Source organism: Panicum hallii, chromosome 3, assembly GCF_002211085.1.
Source record: "Panicum hallii strain FIL2 chromosome 3, PHallii_v3.1, whole genome shotgun sequence".
Lineage (NCBI taxonomy): Eukaryota > Viridiplantae > Streptophyta > Magnoliopsida > Poales > Poaceae > Panicum > Panicum hallii.
In genome coordinates this window covers 18,933,068-18,951,839 of record NC_038044.1, presented here as the reverse complement: position 1 = coordinate 18,951,839, position 18,772 = coordinate 18,933,068, and the positions used below count along the sequence as shown (strand labels likewise).

The following is an 18,772-nucleotide window of genomic DNA, read 5'->3' as shown; positions in this document are numbered from 1 at the left end:
GGCGAGTGAACTATTTCAACTTCTTCTATGGTCCATTCTAGATTGCCTTAAAAATGAGAATCCATTATTCTCATAGAACAGTTCAAAATCTGTAATATTTCATAATGTTTTTGTTAGTTATCCAGCAGTGACAAAACAACGTTATATTATTTGTACTCCTTTGGCATATTTTTAGTTGTTCCTGGACCAAAATGGATATACTCTTTTTGTCTCATAATATAGTTATTTCTAGAGTTTTTCAAACAGATTAAGGATAGAGTTACCTTTTTTTTAGTTACCATGCACTAATCAAGAGAAGAAACTGCATACCATAATTAATTTGCACGCAAGGAGGGGTATTTTAGACCTTTCAAAAAACCCCACTTGGAAATTTAAAAATAGTTATATTACAGGATAAAATTTGAATACTATAAATTTAGAAAGTAGCTATATTTTGAAACGGAAGGAGTATGCGGAGAATGATGCACGCTTGTCCTCGCGGGTGATGCCTATACTTAGTATAACCTCCATGAATACGTATGTGAATCAACGCCGGTAATTTGTATTACTCGCAGTTGCCGAACTCACACTTGTGTTCAAAGTTCAAACGAGATGGAAAAAGAAAGAACCGGAAAGCATCCGGGGTGAAGAGTGTGGAATTAAAATCAAAAGAAAGCTAAAGCAAAAGCGCCGGAAAAAGAAAAGCAAATGATGCCTCCCGACTCTTCTTCAAGAGAAAGCAAGGAATCGATCTGTGCTGCATCGTCGCGGTTCATGCCATTGCCAATATCCTCTTCCCCCAGCACGGGGTGTTCTTTCAGCTGTCGGCACCCTCTAGTCTCACCTGCATTGCGCGCGCGCGCAGCGCAAAAATGGCACCGCCGCGTTCGTGCCAGCTGGCCGCCTTGCTCGTCCTATGCGCGTGCACCGTGGCGCCGCCCGCTCCGGCCGCCGGCGCCAGCGTCCCGATCACGACGTGCCGGTCCTTCTGCGGCAACATCACGGTGGACTACCCGTTCGCGCTGCACCCCGGGTGCGGCCACGCGGGGCTCCGCGACCTGCTCTTCTGCATCAACGGCGCGCTGATGCTGCACCTCCCCTCGGGCTCCTACCGCGTCCTCGACGTCGACTACGCCTACCGGGGGCTCACCCTGCACGACCCGGCCATGTCCGACTGCCGCGCGCTCGACCGCACCCCGGGGGGCCGGGGCAACGGCTTCGTGCTCGAGCCGTGGCGGGAGCCGTACCTGTCGCCGGACCCGGACAACGTGTTCCTCCTCCTGGGCTGCCGCGCCACCTCGCCGCTCTTCCAGGGCTTCCCCGACCGGCACCTCCCGTGCCGGAACGTGTCCGGGATGGGCTGCGGGGACTTCCTCGCCTGCCCCGCGTGGGACGACTACTACGCCGGCGGGCGGCGGCCCCCGGGCGACGACGCCGCGTACGGCGACGCCGTGGGCACCGGCGCCCCGCCCGAGTGCTGCGCGGTTCCCTGGGCCGCCATCCGGGCGGTGAACGTGTCCCGGCTGGAGTGCGAGGGGTACAGCAGCGCGTACAGCCTCGCGCCCGTGCGCGCGGCGGGCGGCGCTGCCGGCTGGGCGTACGGGATCCGGGCGTCGTGGTCGCTCCCCGAGTCCAACCGCGGGTTCTGCGGCGCGTGCCGCGCCACGGGCGGGGCGTGCGGCCACGACATGGAGAGCCACGCCGACCTGTGCCTCTGCGGGGACTGGAACTCCACCTCCAACTGCGACTCCTCGGCCGACGCGGCGCCCTCGGGCGCCGCCGCCCGTTCCCCGGATGCCGTCGCCGCGGTTCGCTGGGCCGTCCTCGCCTCAGGTACGGTAAAAAGGAAAAAAAAAGATCGTCGGCATGCTTGGATCGGATCAGTTCACTAGCACGTTGCTTCCTTTTCTTTCATTTTCCGGCACTGAGGTTGTTTGCCTGCTCACTTCTGGTGCAGGATTGACATCACTGTGGTGGCACGCCTTGAGATCAAACTTGTTGTAGATTGTGGCTTCCCGTTTCGATCGACGACGGCTGATGTAGTGTTTTTGCTGGTATATAGTCAATAGTTGCTTCAAACAAGTGGTGCGTGCTGCGTAGAGTACTGTAGTAGTGTCCTTGATTGTGCTCCATAACTTTCACCGGATGATTTTCATTTTCAAGCATTATTCCTAGAGCCTCCACGACTACTCGTATTTTTGAGGCAGAGGATCAAGATCTATCTCTATCTCTCTCAGTTATCTTCTTCCTTAACCGCAACGGTGCGTTTGGCAATTGATGGGAAAGTACATGGGGATTATAGGTGGGAGTTGGAATTAAGAGGAGAAGTTCTACTTAGGTTCGTGGGTTAGGGAGTGGTAAATTGTATCACAAGTCAAGATGAACAATTGTGATGCATCGATCTCCCACTTAGAGTAGTGCAGTTTCCATCCAAATTACCACCCCTCCTCGATCCTCGGTGGGAGTTTTTCTTTAGATTAGCCAGTACAATTCAGATACTCACAACGCATGCACACTCATCCCTAAAAACGTACGTGCGCTTGTGCTCGAGCGAGTGCTAGGATTCTCCTTCCTAGTTCATTTGGCAATATAATACCGTGCATGGCACATAAGAATTGAGTGGTAGGATTGCGCGCAAAGTCTCGCCTAAAACTAAGACGAGACTAGATATACACCCGATCGAATGACTTAATTATGAACGGAGTTGGCTGTATACAGATACAATCCGCCGTCCCGAATCGGAGCTGAGAATTTCCGTCGTCATCAGGCAGGCCTCTTATACTAACAAAACATTTTATTCCACACTGGTGGAGCGTGCACAGGACGCAGATAATGCATTTGGCAACCCGGCCCGGCACAGACGTATACGCGGAACTAAATTCTTGCCTTTTTCTGGGCGTGTTAACCAGGCCACGGAATTAATCCCCTGCTCTCTCTAGCTAACGATCGCCCACATAATTTAATCACTACCACCAGCCAATCCTTCCCATCCCATGCATGTGTGGGCAGGGAATCAGAACAGCACGCCGGCGGTTGCGTTGTTGTGTTTGTTGACCCCACCGTCACCGTGCCCATGCCCCGCCAGTGCACCAAGTGCATGGCACACCCACCAGGGGCATCGATCCTGGGCCGCCGGCCAAGCATTTCCATTTTTAACTCGCGCGCATCCATCCACGTCGTCTCCTCGACCTCGGCTCCTCCTATGGCAGTCCTACTATTTAGCAGTACACGTTGCTCGTCTCCCTTCCCTCCCCGTACTACGGGAACGGCCAGTCAAAGCAAAGCTTCCAGCGTTCCAGTTCGCAATGATGATGGTGACGGCGGTGGTGCCGATCCTGCTCCTGATGGTGGCGGCAGCGGCGGGCGGGGCCGGGGCTCGGCCGCGGCGCATCCTCGTGGACACGGACGTCGACACGGACGACATCTTCGCCATCCTCTACCTGCTCAAGCAGGACCGCTCCGAGTTCGACCTCAAGGTATGTATATATGCACGCGCGTTGTAGCTAGCTCTTTCCCATCCCCCGCCGGTAGAGGCCGGACACAGAATATATCGGCCGGCGAGCTCCCGTCGTTGATCGTGCTCGCGCCATTGACATGGTCGAGTGGAGCGCTTCCGTTCGTGGCTCCCGCTCCCGCGAGCATGCACGTTCTCCCTCCGCGCCCGGCCGTCGTCACTCCGGCCGGCCGTCTGCATGGTGATGGCCGGACGTGGACGGCAATAGAGCGGACGACGGGCCAAGGAAGGTGCGCGGTTCCGGTCGCCGCCGCGCGCTTTTTGTCCCGGAGCGCTGCGCTTCCCGATCGAGGCGGATAACACCGGGCGCTTCTTGTGCGTTGTGAAGAAAAAGCCTCTGTACTTGGGAATAGGCTACGGTCTCTTGTAGTAAGTGGGTGATGGAATCGGAATGATTAGGTCGCATCGAGTGCCCGGGATGACGATGAAGTCAAGAAAGCATGTTCTCTTCAGCTATTTGGTGGAGTACCCATGTACTAGCTAGTACAAGTCTGGCGAAGTGGCGAGAATACTTAGATTTTCTCTTGGGCTGAACCTTCTTCTTCTCCCGGAAAATAGGTGAACAGCAGGTACAAAATACTAACCTGAACGCAAGGGTGTCGGGTTCAGCAAAAACTGAACGCTGGTCTGTTGAACAGACAGGAACGTTTGACCCTTGGAAATCGATAGTAGTGACAGTCATTGCCAAGTTACGAGACTGAATCGAGTAAGGGACTGAACTCACACCCGAAGCTAAGTTTATAGAGCTAGATTTGTATTTTCAGAGTAAAGGATCTCAATGACACCTAAGGCTGCGTTTAGGGAGCTAAATCTGCAATTTCAATGTATAGGATCTAAATAACACAACCAAACAAGTTTAAGAATCGACCATACATTTTACTCTAATAATAAAGCATGCTTCGGATTATAATAAGATTATACTCCCTCAGCTAGACTTTTATAGTCCAATAAGCTGCATCCCTCAGCTTACAGATTATGCTCACGTCACGATATTCTTTGTCCACGATATTGGGCTCTACTCCTCCATATTTATTCCCGTTATATTCTTGATGACATTGAACATATGCATCTGTTGCCTCTGACGCTCATTAGAAAACTACTCCTTTCGGTGGAAAAAAGCACTATGCAAACCCACAGTTTTCAGAATCAGAGCTCAGCTAGATTTCTAGAGAACCACCCTGGTGATAGATTTCTAGAGCCTTAACAGTACGGCTCTAGAACCAAAGCTCAGCTAAGCTAAAACACATGTCAACATTTTTAGAATCTTTTAAGCCTTGATGACTAATCCATTTCCAAACCTGTCCTTGTTTACTCGTGGATGGGCCCAAAGAAGCCCAAAATACCTGCCTCGGGCCACGCCGTAGCCAGCCTCTCGGGGTCGCCGTCGCGGGGGCCGGCGCCGCCAGTGTGCTTCACGTCACTCGTCACGCTGGCACGGTGCTGTCGCTCGAGATGATGCCCCGATGGCCGGTTCTCCTCCCGGCCGTTGGGAATCTGTGACATGGGCGGACGGTGGGAATTGCGATGGCGTGCGCGCCTACGTGCTCCCGCCGCCGCCTCTTGCCATGCAGTTTCTTTCGCTCTCGGTCGATGAGCATCTCGACGCCAACCAGCTAGCTGCTTGGCGATGATCTTTAGAAGCTGGAGCGTCTTAGCAATGGTGGTCTGTTCTCGCCTTCTTGGTAGTATCGTATTGTCAATTCGTTGAGCGCTCAGAAAGTGCTCGGCGAAATGCCGGAGCGAGTTGTTCCGTGTGTCCTCTGCGATTATTTGCCTGACTCGTGCCTCAAATACTTAACTAAATCATCTTCCATCAATCTATCCTAGTACAATTCTGCTACTTGTCTGAACTTTTCTGTATTAGGATATAAGCATTTTTCTCCCAAAACAATACAGTATGGTACTTTGGTCTGAACGGAAGATGTTACATGATTGCAATTGCTAAGAAATGAAACCAAATATGTCTAATTTTATCAAAATTTGGCGAATTATATAGAGCGTTGGATTCTGAGCTCAGTTGAAATGCATTGTTTCTTCTGTTCTATTATCCTAATTTAGAGTATAGAAATTCATTTGTTAGTGTTTCACTTGATACAGGCTATCACTATCAGTGCAAATGCTTGGTCTGATGCTGGCCATGCTGTTAACCATCTGTATGATCTACTCTACATGATGGGGCGAGATGACATAGCAGTTGGTGTCGGAGGGGATGGTGGTATATCAGATAATGGTAGGATTTATCCCAATGTTGGTGGTTATTTCGCAATAATTGAGCAGGTAAAGTAGACTATGCTCTCTAAACATTACTTTCTTTTTTTTTCTCTTTCCTCTGAAACTTGGCTCCCTTGCAATTCTCCTTGCCACCCATTCGCACAGAATACTAGATCGCCATTTTGCCACGGGCTCCAATTCTTCAGTAGTTTTATATGACTGAATTTTCCAGGAAATGTCAACAGTGGGGGGTTGTCGGTATCGACAAACGATTCCGCAAGGGAGAAATGGCCGGTTGGATGTCAACACAAACTATGGAATCAGACGAGCATTTCTTCCTCAGGTACATAACTCAGAGAAAGGTTCATTCATGATCACCAAATTTTGTTGTGGGTTAGTTTAGAAAGCACAGACCATAAAGCATTATGATTTTTCTACTACTTTTTGGTTCTTGAATCAGGGCAACCGGAGATACTTCCCTCTTCAACAACCAACTACACAGCAGATGATGATTGACACCATATCTGCTGCGCCGACGACCGTCCTCCTAATGGGAACTCACTCGAACTTTGCACTTTTCCTCATGAGCAACCCACATCTGAAAAAAAATGTGGAGCACATTTACATAATGGGTGGCGGTGTGCGATCACACAATCCCACTGGCTGCTGCTCCAAGAGCAGCATCTCGTGTGTGCCTCAACAATGTGAAGATCACGGTAACATGTTTACGGCTTACAACAAAGATCCATATGCTGAGTTCAACATATTTGGGGATCCTTTTGGTGCATATCAGGTGACTTGCCTGCACAGTTTTTTTTCTCTCCCCGTAATCATATTTTAGCTTCTGAAGCTTATCTTTTCATTTGATTTGACAGGTCTTTCATTCTGGTATTCCTATCACCCTCGTGCCTCTTGATGCAACCAACACGATACCAATCACTGAGAACTTCTTTAAGGAATTTGAGCAAAAGCAGAACACTTATGAGGCGAAGTACTGCTTCCAGTCTCTGAAGATTGCTCGGGATACTTGGTTCAATCAATTCTACACAGTAAGCAAGCTATTTCTGGATACATTGATTGTTTGTTTGTTTAGCTCCATTCCTTTTAGATGGTTGCAGAGTTACTTTATGTGGGATTCGTTCATGACTGGCGTGGCACTCTCCATTATGCGCAATGGCGAGAGACCAAATGGTGAGAATGATTTTGCTGAGATGGAAGTGATGAACATAACTGTTGTGACATCTAATGAACCATATGGTGTTCATGATGGATCAAATCCATTCTTCGATGGCCATGTGAGGCCAAAGTTTAACTTACTGGAGGGTGGTGTACATAGTGGTCATGTTCTGACTGGACTCGATGATCCATTTTGTGTTATGAAGGGGAGTATTAAAGGGAAATGCCAGGTAGGTAACTTTAGAATTGGAAATATGTTACATAAACATCATAACCCATTACTGATATATCAATAACTACAAATTTGAGGTTAATTAAGATTTAAGGGCTGTTCCTATATCCATTTATAATCATGTAGACTTGGGAGTCATGATGATAGATAACATGATGGGCCTGAATATTTACCAGGATGGCTACACAAAAGAAGTGCAAGGTCTTGACTCGGTTGCTGCGCTTGTTGCCGTTAAAGCAAAACCTAATAGAAACGCTGACAGCCCTCTTGATAGAGAGTTTTTCAACAACTTCCTTGAGGTATTTGTTTCTCAAGTACTGGTTTAATTTTGTTTAAAGAATCTGCATTTTTCACGCTCATGTATGCCATTTTAAGTTGTTATTACCTGTTTAGATATTGCAGCATGTCTAAAAAATTGGAAGATTATTGAGAAAAACCTATGACTCATGTCATGGACCTGGTTCTGTACGTGATAAATCTGTTGCTCTTGATGCATGCTTAAGATGACTGAGGAGAAGTCTTGCATTTGCATTCATGTATACACCTAAACATCATAAGTTCTATGGTTATTGAAGCCACATTGACCAACTCTGAAAGGAGTTAGGGGATGTAAGGTTTATTTTAATCTGATTAAAGATATTGTTGTGCAAAGTTGAGATTTGAAAGTTCTCAGGATCACCAAAAGATGCTCAGTTTAAGATGATCTGATGAGCAAAGCAGATGATGTATTTGTAGGCAAAGTGATATTGGCGATAAGAAGAATGGAGCAAAATCAGATTCCTTGCAGCCAGCACATGTCTGTTTTTCTGTTTCTAAGAAGCCCTTTCTCATAATCTCATGCAGGTCCTGAATCATCCTGCACACTCTGGCCGCTTCAACTTGACCAACCAGTTCCCTCACTACAAAGAGATTATGTACAAACCTGATTTCAGACATCGGATTAGAGGAATGCCTGTCATATTCGACATGGACATGAGTCCAGGTGATTTTATTGCTCTCATGTGCATCCTGAAAGCAAATATAGAAGTAATTGACCTCAAGGTCAGAATCATGTCTCCTTATCTTTCTTTCTGATAAATTCATGAAAGAACTTAAAGCAAAATAATATAGCTAAAGTTTTTATAAGTGTGTGCTTTGATATACAGGGGATACTGGTAAGTGGCAATGGCTGGTCAAATCCTGCAACAATAGATGTTATCTATGATGTTCTTCATATGATGGGCCGCGATGACATTCCAGTAGGACTTGGTAGTATCACTGCATTAGGGGCCCCTGAGCTTGGCTGTGAATACGTCAAGGTCATACCACATGGTTCTGGGGGTGGTCTTGACACTGATACACTTTTTGGACTAGCCCGGATGTTGCCCAGAGCACCAAGAAGGTAAAAATGAATGGCTTCAATGTCATCTGTCACAGATATGTGGATATTATAGACTGATTTGTATGCATAGATGCACAGGTGTATATGACCATGTAAAGAACGATGGGGATGTAGAAAATGAAATATCTTATCTCTATCTCTTTTTAAACAGGTACACAGCAGAAAATTCAATGAAATATGGCGCTCCAAGGGACACTGCTCACCCTGAGCTCAGGCAACCTTTGGCGTTCGAAGTTTGGCAACAAGTTACAGCAGAGCTTGGACCAACGGACAAGATAACCATCCTGACAAATGGTCCTCTCACAAACATCGCTAACATCATTCTATCCGACACAAAAGCAAAATCAATTATTGAGGTTAGTATAAGCTAGTTTCGAAAGCTTGTGAGCTATATTATTAGAGCTTTCTAGTGATATTGTTTGAAGAATAAGTTGCAAGTTTTTTATGGGCTTCATTTTTCATTGCGCACAGAAAATTTATATAGTTGGCACTCATTTGGTTGATGGAGAAGGAGAAGAAGGCAATCTATTTACTGTGCCGTCAAATAAGTTTGCTGAGTTCAATTTCTTTCTTGACCCTAAAGCTGCCAAGACAGTTGTAGAATCCAGGTTAGACATCACTGTCATTCCTCTGAGGGCTCAACGCCAGGTGTCTTCTTTTGGTAAAGTTCTAAGATCACTAATTGCTGCTGAGAAGACTCCTGAATCATCATTCGTGTACCGGCTGCTGCTGTTGATGCAGAAGCTGCAAAAGAAACACCAGTCATACAGTCACATTGTAAGTTGTCTTTACAGTTCTGTTCTTCTTACTGACATACGAGTAGTGCACAAGAAATATCAGTCAACAACTTGAAATAGTATTGTCATGCATATGGTGGCTAATTCACAGGAAAAATTACCGATTATTTCGTCTAGCATGCATAACAAAGCATTCAGCATCCTCCATTCATCCTTAAAAATTGTCGCATCCTCCATCATTATTCAGTACCAATGAAGTATCTATATCTGCCAAGCCTTTTATTTGATCAGTGCGTAATTAAATCACAGGCTTGATATTAACAACCTTTGTGTTGTCTCCTTTTCTTTCTCTGCAAATTGCAGGATATGTTCCTTGGGGAGCTCCTTGGCTCGATGTTCTTGGTTCAGCAGTCACATCTAAATTGCTCGATCACTGAAAAGGCCATCAATGTTGGCTCCGGTCATGTGAGCATGCATGGCCAAACTATCCTTGACGAGACAAACGGAAAGCTGGTGAAGGTATTAGATCGTCTTGATTCAGACGCTTACTACACAGAGCTTGCGAAGCTGCTCGCTACCAAGCAGCAGTCAGCTCTTGTTGGCAGTTTTGATGAGCAGAAAAGAGTGTGGAGCAAAGCGAGCTATAAGAAAGGACGTGACGATCCTGGGTTCGTTAAATAGCATAGCGTATGGAAATGAGCAGCTCTTGTATTTTTTGTTTTCTTTTTCAAAATGCCAGTTGATAGTGCTGTGCTGAATTTGTACCGCCTGGGACGAACCTGGGTTTCACTTTGGTCCATCTTGTTAATGGTGGGTGTTTCAGGGTCAAAACTCGAGCCCCGAAATTCCAAAACAGAAAAGATCACTACAAGAGGAGCAGCGTAACAAAACTTGTTAATTTCAAAGCATCTGTGCAATACATTAAGTTTTCACTAATAATTGGTGATCAGGTGTTTCAGTCTTCTGATCAGACATAGTATAGGATGATCACTAGATTGTGGACCAACGCTGATGAGGTATTTCACTCTTGCTGGTTTATTTGGAATATGTGCTATTGTGGCGTGTTTGGATGGTGCCTACTCCTATGTTGGTGTCGGCACAACCGTACCAGAATATACTGCTATCTCCTTCTCGAGTTCATCGTTTGACGAATTAAAAAAAAGATTCGGACTGGAACAGCTCGCACTCTGCAAGCTACAGTGCGCGACATGCAAGTTGCAGCGCTGCTGCGGCGGACGGGCTTACAGGCCACAGCTATGGAAGACCGTCCATCCTATTTCCATTATTATTATAAGATAATAATGCTACTTCCTTCGTGTCTAAGAAAGGATGTATCTCCCATCAAAAAAGAAAGAAAGAAAGGATGTATCCAGACGTCCAGTGTCCAGCTGATGTTGTACATCCTTAATGACTAAGAATTAATAAATGATACCCCTCTTTCTCCTATGCAGACGCCTCGTCGTCTTCCGTTCCTGTTGAGTTATTCAACACTTTGCTCTACTGAGAATTTCATAGGATCCTTTTTTGTTTGTTTGTTTGTTTTGAAATATATGTGCCAGTTTGGCAATCAGAAACTGCAGTAAACTCGTACAACCGAGTTTGAAGATGAATGTCCAACGGAGCGAATTCCAAGTGACTGCAGGCTTATTTTACGAGATAGAATTGCAAGGTCGGCCCACGCTGCAGCGCCATCATATTTCAACGCTATTTGGACTTATGATAATGGGAACGGGACGAGCAAAAGTATCACACAAATTTTTTCACAACTAAAAGAATCTAATACACTAACTCTAAAACGTGACTCCTCGTGCTCGAGGAGAAGCGCACATGACCGTGTGATATCAGAGATGACATGAAAATATAACGTAGGATTAGCATTCTGGGTTAGAATTTAGATTTTGGAGAACACACTTTCTCTGAACCTAAGTGTACTTCTAGTGGTTAGCCAATGATGGGTGGCGTTGTACGAGTAAAGTGGCGAGGCAGGATGTTATGGAAGTGGGATTGGAAGGGTAGGTTGTGTTCTAAATGATGGACAACGAGCTAACGAGGATGTGAACTTCACCAATGGAGGAGCTAGAAGAGGTAGTGTGGCGGGTTTGAAGAATAAAGTTATCGTAGGGTTGCCGTTGCGAAGGAAGATAAAAAAGGACCGCGCTATCTATATGTGCGCTTTTCGTCCTATGTAAGAATGACATATTTTGCACCACAAGAACCATGGAATCAAATCAAGGGCAACAAGATAGAAAAAAGTAATCTTTATTTTATTATTTGTTTTTTTAGGGAAAAAAATCGTGCTCAAAGAGATAGATGTCGTAATTCGCGCAACATGAAGCAAGCCAAGTACCCCTGCCCCCCCTCACCCCCCCCCAACACACACACAAAGAAAAAAGAAAAAAACAACACACAACAATGGTGAAGGTACTAGTAATTTTAGGATTTTATAAAAAATTCTCGATTTCGAAATGCCGGGGGGGCTAAACGGAAAAAGGGCTGGGACGGGCCTTTCCTGGTAAAAGCCGTCCTCCCCCTGCGGTCTCGGCCACCTCCTCGCCTTCCTGCTTCACTTCGCCCCTCACGCAATCAGCGGGGAACCCCAAACCCTAATCCCTCCCCTCCGCGCCGCCGGAGCCAGACGTCTGGGAGATCGGTCCTCGGGGTTCTACATCGATCTCTGGAATTTTGGATTCCCAGATGGGCGATCACAAGGAGGTCTTCCGCTCCCTGCAAGAACTGTTCCCTAAGGTGCGTACGATCGGTTTTCGTTCGTGTCTCGCGTGCATCCTATTGAGATTCCGTGTGTAAGAGGATGAAAAAGAAGGATTTTTTTCGTGAATTTTTTTTATTACTGAGGCAATTGTAGCTGATGGTAAATTCCAGTGGGATTAGGAGCTGCTTATTGCGGTGAGGTTTGATTCGGTTTCAGTGGACGTGGAGAAATTGCACATGATTATTCGATTATTAGTTCGAATTTAGGGGTGTTATCAGGGTTCATGGGCGAGCTGGATTGCTAGGTTTGTGTCATTTGTGGCTGTTTACGGATGGGCAAATTTGTCTGATACCTTTTATGTGCAGGTTGATCATCGTATACTGAAGGCTATCGCCATTGAGCACCGTAAAGATGTTGATTCAGCGGTGGTTGCGGTCCTTGATGAAGTCATGCCGTCCATGACCAGTTCGGCTGGAGCTTTGTCCGCTCATCATGAAGTCTCGCCATCTATGGCTGATTCTGGTCGGAATTTGTTTGCTAATCACAGCACGCATGAAGTGGGAAGTTCATCATCTGCTGGTGAGTCTGAATACCAAAGTTTAGTCAATTTGTACTTAGTGTTAAAGGTATTCCCTTGTTTTTTTTTCCCCATTTTTAATTCATATCTTGTATTTGTTCTGCAAAATAGATGTGTTGAATATGTAGCTGATAGCTGCATAGTTTTCTGCATTGATAATATTCCCCCCTTATCTTTTTTTTGGGTTCTTATGAGCTTGATGATATGGCTAAAAGATCCCAAAACATGTATAAAATTGTCATTTTGGCTCACCGCTCACTTACTAGTTCTGTAAACTAGTTCGCTGCCGCTGTTAGTTTATAGTATTTACGTAAGGCTGTTGAGATTGTGCTTTCTTACGCGTTGGTAAAGTTTTATCTTGGACCAGTCCATTGAACTCAAGTTTTTTTGTTTTGTTTTGTTTTTTTTTTTGAGGAGAAGTTTGGTGAAGTTTAGAGCTGTTCTGTACATAGTCCTTTTTTGTTATTCTTTGAATCAAGCATATTTTGTTTTGGATACTGTTGCTGTATACCACCTTTCTCATTCTTGAAGTTACACTAATGAGTTTGCTCACAAATTAGGACATGATATACGTGTTGATGAGGTTGATAAAAGTGTTCACTCTGCACAAGACACTTCTACGGAGATCACAACTGGCGCACAGGAAAACATAGACAGTGAACTACATGTGGGGAGACTTGCATCAAGCCATGGAATGAGCGAGAAACTAAATCTGTGTTCTGATACTATCCCAAATGGTAATCAACACGATTTTGTTCCCAACCTTGATGTGGTATCTTCAAATACCGGTCCAGATAGAAAGTTGGCTGACTCAGATAACGAAGTTGGATATGGTGGATTATCAAGTGAATGCTTTTCTCAACTACCGATGGGTGAAAACTGTGCTTACAACACAAGTATTAAAGCTCTACATCTCCATGATCAAGATTCCAGTAACATTCCGGTTGGGGATCACTTTCCCCAGAACAATCCATCAAAGTTCTTTAGTGGTTATGAGGACATAAATTTTGATGATGATTTGTTCTTTTCGGACCTTTTGGCTTTTGGTTCTAATGACTTATCTTCTGGAATTCTGAGTACTGAAAAAGATTCTTATACACCTGTGCTGGATGTTCCCAATCCAGATGAAGAAGGATCCTCTGCTGGGACTTCTGGAGTTACAGAACAGAGGAATGCCAGCAATGTTGGCACTGGCTGTAAGCAGCCATCACAGGATATAGTTGAGAATGATGACATTCTCTTGTCTCCTAAAACAGATATGCTTCCTGATCTTAATTTGAATCACTTTGCTTCTACGGCTTCAACTCATTCAAGCCATTCTGTTAGTATTGAGTCTCTTGAAGATTCTATTGCTGATGCCAGAAGCAATAAGGTAATGTAATTTAAACTCTCTGTGCACTGGTCTTTTCATACATCATAGCTATTATCTTTTCACATGTATATTCTTTACCATGTGCTTGGCTTGTAGTATCACCTGTGGATAATGTATATCATTTGTTTGTAGTCACTGGCAGCTTCCTCTTCCTCTTTTCTCTTCTTTTTTTATTGCTATTTGGTCTTCCATGGAAAATAGAGTTACTATTTTGGACTAAATTAAGCTCATTAAAGCAAACCTAAGCTATTTTGTTTAATTTTCATGGTTATTTATGAAAAATATTTGATGGAATATGTCATATGCTCAATTTTTTGATGAAACATGTCACTGCTCAATTTTCGATGAAACATGTCACATGCTCAATTTTGATAAGTGAAAGAATTTTACAAACACCATATTTACTAGCTGGGATTATTTTGGTTGATCACAAGTACACAAAACACACTAAGCATGGTCTTTTTCTATGTAGAAAAGGAAAGTGTAGATTTGTATTCATATGCACTAGGTTTAGTATATAATTGTATCATCTATCAATGTAGGTTGAGTTTAATCATATTGGGTCGTGGTTAACGCATTAGGTATATTGACCAGTCCAACTGATGAGGTAACTTTGAGCTGGCAGGCTCCTTGTGTATTGGATAAAATTTTCTGAAGAAAAAGAACTGCCGATTAGTTCCTCAAAATTTCTGTGCAAGAAGCTTAATAAACCATATGCCATATTTATTCTTTCACCTTCTGTTGCTTTCTGATACATTCTCAAGTTTTAAACACCACTTTCTGATACATTCTAAAGTTTAAATATTGAGTTTGTTAAGGGTAAGGTAAAATGTACAATGTTCTATTCTAATGGTTCATTGTCATGTTGTTGTTGATGTTGGTGGTTTATTCTTGGGCTTTTGATATAATGCAGAATGGTCTGTTACCTTCTCTGGAGTTGGTTACAAAAATGATAGAGGATGTAGAACTTCTTGAAGAAAAGGCTAAAGTAGCCAAGCATGAGTCATCTGTTGCTGGTACAGGCATTCTGACAAAAGTTGAGGAACTCAAAGAAATGCTAACTCATGCAAAAGAAGCAAATGATATGGTCTTTCCCTTTGACATAATATTTCATTTCATAAAACCTCTTGATTTGTCAAGGCTCATGGCACAAGGATATCTGACAATTTTTTCTATCTACAGCATGCTGGTGAGGTTTTTGGTGAGAAATCTATTTTAACCACAGAGGCACGTGAGCTTCAATCACGACTTCAGAGGCTTTCAGATGAGAGGAATAAGTATCTGGTGATAATTGAAGAGGTAAATTGTTTCTTTGACATTAGCATTATGTAGGAGTTGGCACATACCTGCATAAACTAAATAAAAGTCAAAATGTGATTCTTTTTTACAAAATTTGTAAAGTGTGATGTTGAAGGCAGGCCTCATAGTTTACAGTTGGCATGTTATTCTTCAATGCTGGAAGACTTTTTTTTAGGAAGTTTTCTACTCTGGTAGAGTTTTGTACCAAAACATGGAAAGATTTGGTCCCTTCAGTTACAGTTTCCTTATTCGTGCAGAATTTGATTCTTTTCATTATTTAATCTGACTTGATTAAATAATTTGACAAAACGATTGTTGTTAAAACCTAACATTATTTGTCAGTTATAGTGGCCATGTAATTGCATAATAAATTACTTAAAGTCTGAATTGATGATAAATTTGATATTAAAATTTGATGTGTACAGATACACCAAACCCTTGATGAAAGATTGGTTGCCGCACAACAAGAAATTGCAGCAGCTGAGAAAGAAAAGATTGAAAAAGAGGCTGCTGCTCATGCACTACTTGATGAACAAGAAAAGATGATGAATTCTATTGTCGAAGAATCGAGAAAGTTGCAAAAGGAAGCAGAGGATAACTTGAAGGTAGTATCTGCTTCCTTCATAATCTGGTTTTGATAATTTTATTTAGATGTTATTTCCTTTTCTACAAACATGCTGCACCTGTGCATAATAGATATTGAATATCTGCTCTATATCAATAAAATGTTGTATGGATGATATACTCCAGACTCCTGAGGAGTTTAGGCACATCACATATTTGTCTGTTGGCGCATTTTGTCTCTTAGTCACATAGTTATAAATTGTCCAGAACAAAATACTATATTTTTACAACAAACAATATCAGGAACTAAGCTAAAATTATTTGCTCATGTTTAATTAAATTGTTTGATGACAGTTGAAGGAATTCTTGGTTGAGAGGGGCCGAATTGTTGATATGCTGCAGTAAGTATTCATTTCATCTTAGCTACTCAAGCACTATTAAGCTGTTTAATACTAGTTCTGTTTGAACTTTGAACCGTTTTATCTTTTGTATCTTCAAAGATGCTCACAAACATACCGACTACACATTATGATGGATCTCTTTTATAATAGTTGTCCAGATAAATAGTAATTGAAACATCAAGACAATTCTCTTATAACATTATTTTATTATTTTAGTGTAATGTCTACAACATGTCAAGTCATGTTTTGTCTGCACTGTACATTAATGTTCCACCCCGCCTGCTCGAATTTGTAGCAATGGTAGTAGAATATTCTAAGTGTTTATGAGCTTTAAACCTGCAACCAACCCTGTGATTCATCATTCATGTCCTTGTCCTCATTGCAGAGGTGAGATGTCTGTGATCTGTGAGGACGTCTCGCTACTCAAGCGAGTGGTGAACGAGCGCCTATCGTTCAGCAAATTGCAGCGTTCGACGATGTCAAGCCTCTCATCTTCATTGCATTCTTCTCTTCACAAGAGCTGGAGTTCCTCGGATAGAACTACTGAAGCAGCCGCGTCTCTAGATAAGCACATCGTCGCTGAAGCTGCAATTCCAGTGGCCAACAAAGATCTGGATGACAACGTGAGCACTGTGGAAGTATCAGATGGAAATGACACTGCCGATAAAGGCATTTGCAAGCGAGCGAATTCCAACGAGGACGGCGATGGCTGGGAGATTTGCTGAAGATGTTCAAGAAGTAGCAGGTTGCCAGAGTATCTCGAGGGATAGAATAACAATAATGATGTATGGACGTTATATTCACTACAGTACTTAATTTAGTCGCTTTCATATGAATCGAGGAACTATCGTGGAGTAGCATCTGGACTTTGGTGAGCCAGTGAGGCCAACGGCTTACCGCTGCAGTATGCGAGATGAGTCCAACTGCTGCTGGGCCTTATTGTATATATATAAAAATGAAGGCTTTAGCCGAAAAAGATGTCTCGAAGTGCGATATGTTTGACCCCTCCGTTTTAAATTATTTATTAGTTGTTTTAGCTTTTTTTAGATTTACAGACTTTACTATGTACTTAAATAAAAGATATAATATATGCAGATGTATATGCATAGTAAAAATTATGAATGAATAAAAGTTAAAATGACTAATAAGAGGGCTGGGGCTGTTTGGATCTCCGGACTAAATTTTAGTCCTCGGCACATCGGATGTTTGGATACCAATTTGGAATATTAAAATATAGATTAATTACAAAGCTAATTTCATAAATGGAGGCTAATTCGCGAGATGAATCCACTAAATCTAATTAGTCTAAGATTTGATAATGTTGTGCTACAGTAAATATGTGCTAATGATGAGTTCATTAGGCTTAATAGATTCATTTTGTGAATTAATCTCTATTTATACAATTAGTTTTATAGTTAGTTCATATTTAGTCCCCTAGTTGGTATCCAAACATTCGGTATGATCCGGACTAAAAATTAGTCACCGGATCCAAACAGCCCCTAATTTGGAACGGAGGGAGTTTCCAAGAGCATCCTAAGCAATTTTTCAATAAATCTTTCTCAACAACTAGCTAATGAGGATATCCTAATATCTATTTCATTATTATTGGGGAGCTACTTTTACACACCCTATAAATTCATCCTAATCCAACTAAGGTCCAAAAATCTAGATTATGGTCAGAGATTATAAAAGCTGGATACTTAAAAATCTGGAGTAATGATCCAATACTCCCAGATTATATAAATATAAGATAGTATTATTTGCTATTAGCAGGGTAGAACCGGCTTATGAGATTATAGGAATCTAGAGAGTTAGATTTTTAGAATTTGTGTTGGGATCAGCACAATTTTTTCTTTTCTGTTTTTCAAAATCTCTAACCAATCAGAACACCCCTTCTATTCAGATTGAATTAGGACGGATTGTTAGCTCATCCTAATAATTAGTGGAAAAGGTGTGTATCTGCTGGAACACAATTTTTTCACCAACTTCCAATATAGTAGTTGGGTTGAGAAATGAGGATTATATAGAGATGCTCTAAGGATGTGTTTGGTTTATGAAATAGGATGGGCCCTTATAAGATGAAGACACTTGATGGTTTTTGGGTTTAGGCAATAATTGGGATGGAGTTATCTTCGAAGGGAATGCATTTACTCCGCTAATATGTGATTTCCTCAAGCCAAACAAAAAAAGAAGAATTAGGGTGATGCATATCCATTCCTGTCAACCAAACGTGAGGCGGGACAATCCTATTTAGAAAACAGTAGCACGACCATCCTTCGTATATTTTCATAAAACAAGCATATACTAATTGCTTAGATATCATGATGTTAACATATTCATCTCGATTACAGGGATATCATCCCTGTCTGAATAATATGTTTATTTAGTGTCTGCATAGGAGGCTCTATACATCCCTAGCGTGACGTAAATATGTCAAATAAATTTGTAAAAATAAAATATTATTACGAGGGGGCGTTCTTAGTTAACTGGAAGCTTCGGGTGTGCCAGAAGGGGACCACGGGTTGAACTGAGGTGGACGACGCAGTGCCGTGACGCGGTGGCGCCGCCGGAGACGAAAGAGCGAGCAGACACGCTTGGGCAGTTGGGCTCGGCCCATAG

The 18,772-nt window shown here is 43.1% G+C and overlaps 3 protein-coding genes across 7 annotated transcripts; all 3 read left to right on the top strand.

Moving 5' to 3' along the window:
- Positions 1-644: 644 nt before the first annotated feature.
- Positions 645-2,147, top strand: LOC112887388. The gene is made up of 2 exons (XM_025953546.1): positions 645-1,812; positions 1,937-2,147. Exons 1-2 carry the CDS (start codon positions 852-854, stop codon positions 1,981-1,983), a joined length of 1,008 nt encoding a protein of 335 aa, XP_025809331.1. The 5' UTR covers positions 645-851; the 3' UTR covers positions 1,984-2,147.
- Positions 2,148-3,302: 1,155 nt separating this feature from the next.
- Positions 3,303-10,061, top strand: LOC112886291. 5 transcript variants are annotated; one of them, XM_025952152.1, is made up of 12 exons: positions 3,303-3,455; positions 5,591-5,770; positions 5,937-6,047; positions 6,165-6,497; positions 6,580-6,753; positions 6,823-7,110; positions 7,289-7,411; positions 7,956-8,153; positions 8,258-8,493; positions 8,645-8,849; positions 8,965-9,270; positions 9,594-10,061. In XM_025952152.1, exons 1-12 carry the CDS (start codon positions 3,324-3,326, stop codon positions 9,909-9,911), a joined length of 2,604 nt encoding a protein of 867 aa, XP_025807937.1. In that variant the 5' UTR covers positions 3,303-3,323; the 3' UTR covers positions 9,912-10,061. The 5 variants fall into 5 exon arrangements, with proteins under 5 accessions (XP_025807937.1, XP_025807935.1, XP_025807934.1 ...); XM_025952150.1 differs by lacking the exon at positions 3,303-3,455 and adding an exon at positions 4,901-5,156; XM_025952149.1 differs by lacking the exon at positions 3,303-3,455 and adding an exon at positions 4,901-5,153 and having other exon boundaries at positions 6,580-7,110.
- A 1,672-nt stretch (positions 10,062-11,733) lies between these two features.
- On the top strand, positions 11,734-17,148 carry LOC112885978. The gene is made up of 8 exons (XM_025951700.1): positions 11,734-11,975; positions 12,306-12,519; positions 13,078-13,889; positions 14,803-14,976; positions 15,072-15,188; positions 15,614-15,793; positions 16,107-16,153; positions 16,539-17,148. The coding sequence occupies exons 1-8, from the start codon at positions 11,925-11,927 to the stop codon at positions 16,876-16,878; spliced, it is 1,935 nt and encodes a 644-aa protein (XP_025807485.1). The 5' UTR covers positions 11,734-11,924; the 3' UTR covers positions 16,879-17,148.
- Positions 17,149-18,772: the final 1,624 nt, after the last annotated feature.

Excerpts from the sequence above, each read along its gene's own strand:
- LOC112887388 (XM_025953546.1), top strand. The coding sequence starts at position 852 with ATGGCACCGCCGCGTTCGTGCCAGCTGGCCGCCTTGCTCGTCCTATGC. Across the intron at positions 1,813-1,936 it reads CTGGGCCGTCCTCGCCTCAG|GATTGACATCACTGTGGTGG; the intron begins GTACGGTAAAAA and ends CTTCTGGTGCAG.
- LOC112886291 (XM_025952152.1), top strand. The coding sequence starts at position 3,324 with ATGGTGGCGGCAGCGGCGGGCGGGGCCGGGGCTCGGCCGCGGCGCATC. Across the intron at positions 5,771-5,936 it reads ATTTCGCAATAATTGAGCAG|GAAATGTCAACAGTGGGGGG; the intron begins GTAAAGTAGACT and ends TGAATTTTCCAG. Across the intron at positions 8,850-8,964 it reads AAGCAAAATCAATTATTGAG|AAAATTTATATAGTTGGCAC; the intron begins GTTAGTATAAGC and ends CATTGCGCACAG.
- LOC112885978 (XM_025951700.1), top strand. The coding sequence starts at position 11,925 with ATGGGCGATCACAAGGAGGTCTTCCGCTCCCTGCAAGAACTGTTCCCT. Across the intron at positions 14,977-15,071 it reads CAAAAGAAGCAAATGATATG|CATGCTGGTGAGGTTTTTGG; the intron begins GTCTTTCCCTTT and ends TTCTATCTACAG. Across the intron at positions 16,154-16,538 it reads CGAATTGTTGATATGCTGCA|AGGTGAGATGTCTGTGATCT; the intron begins GTAAGTATTCAT and ends TCCTCATTGCAG.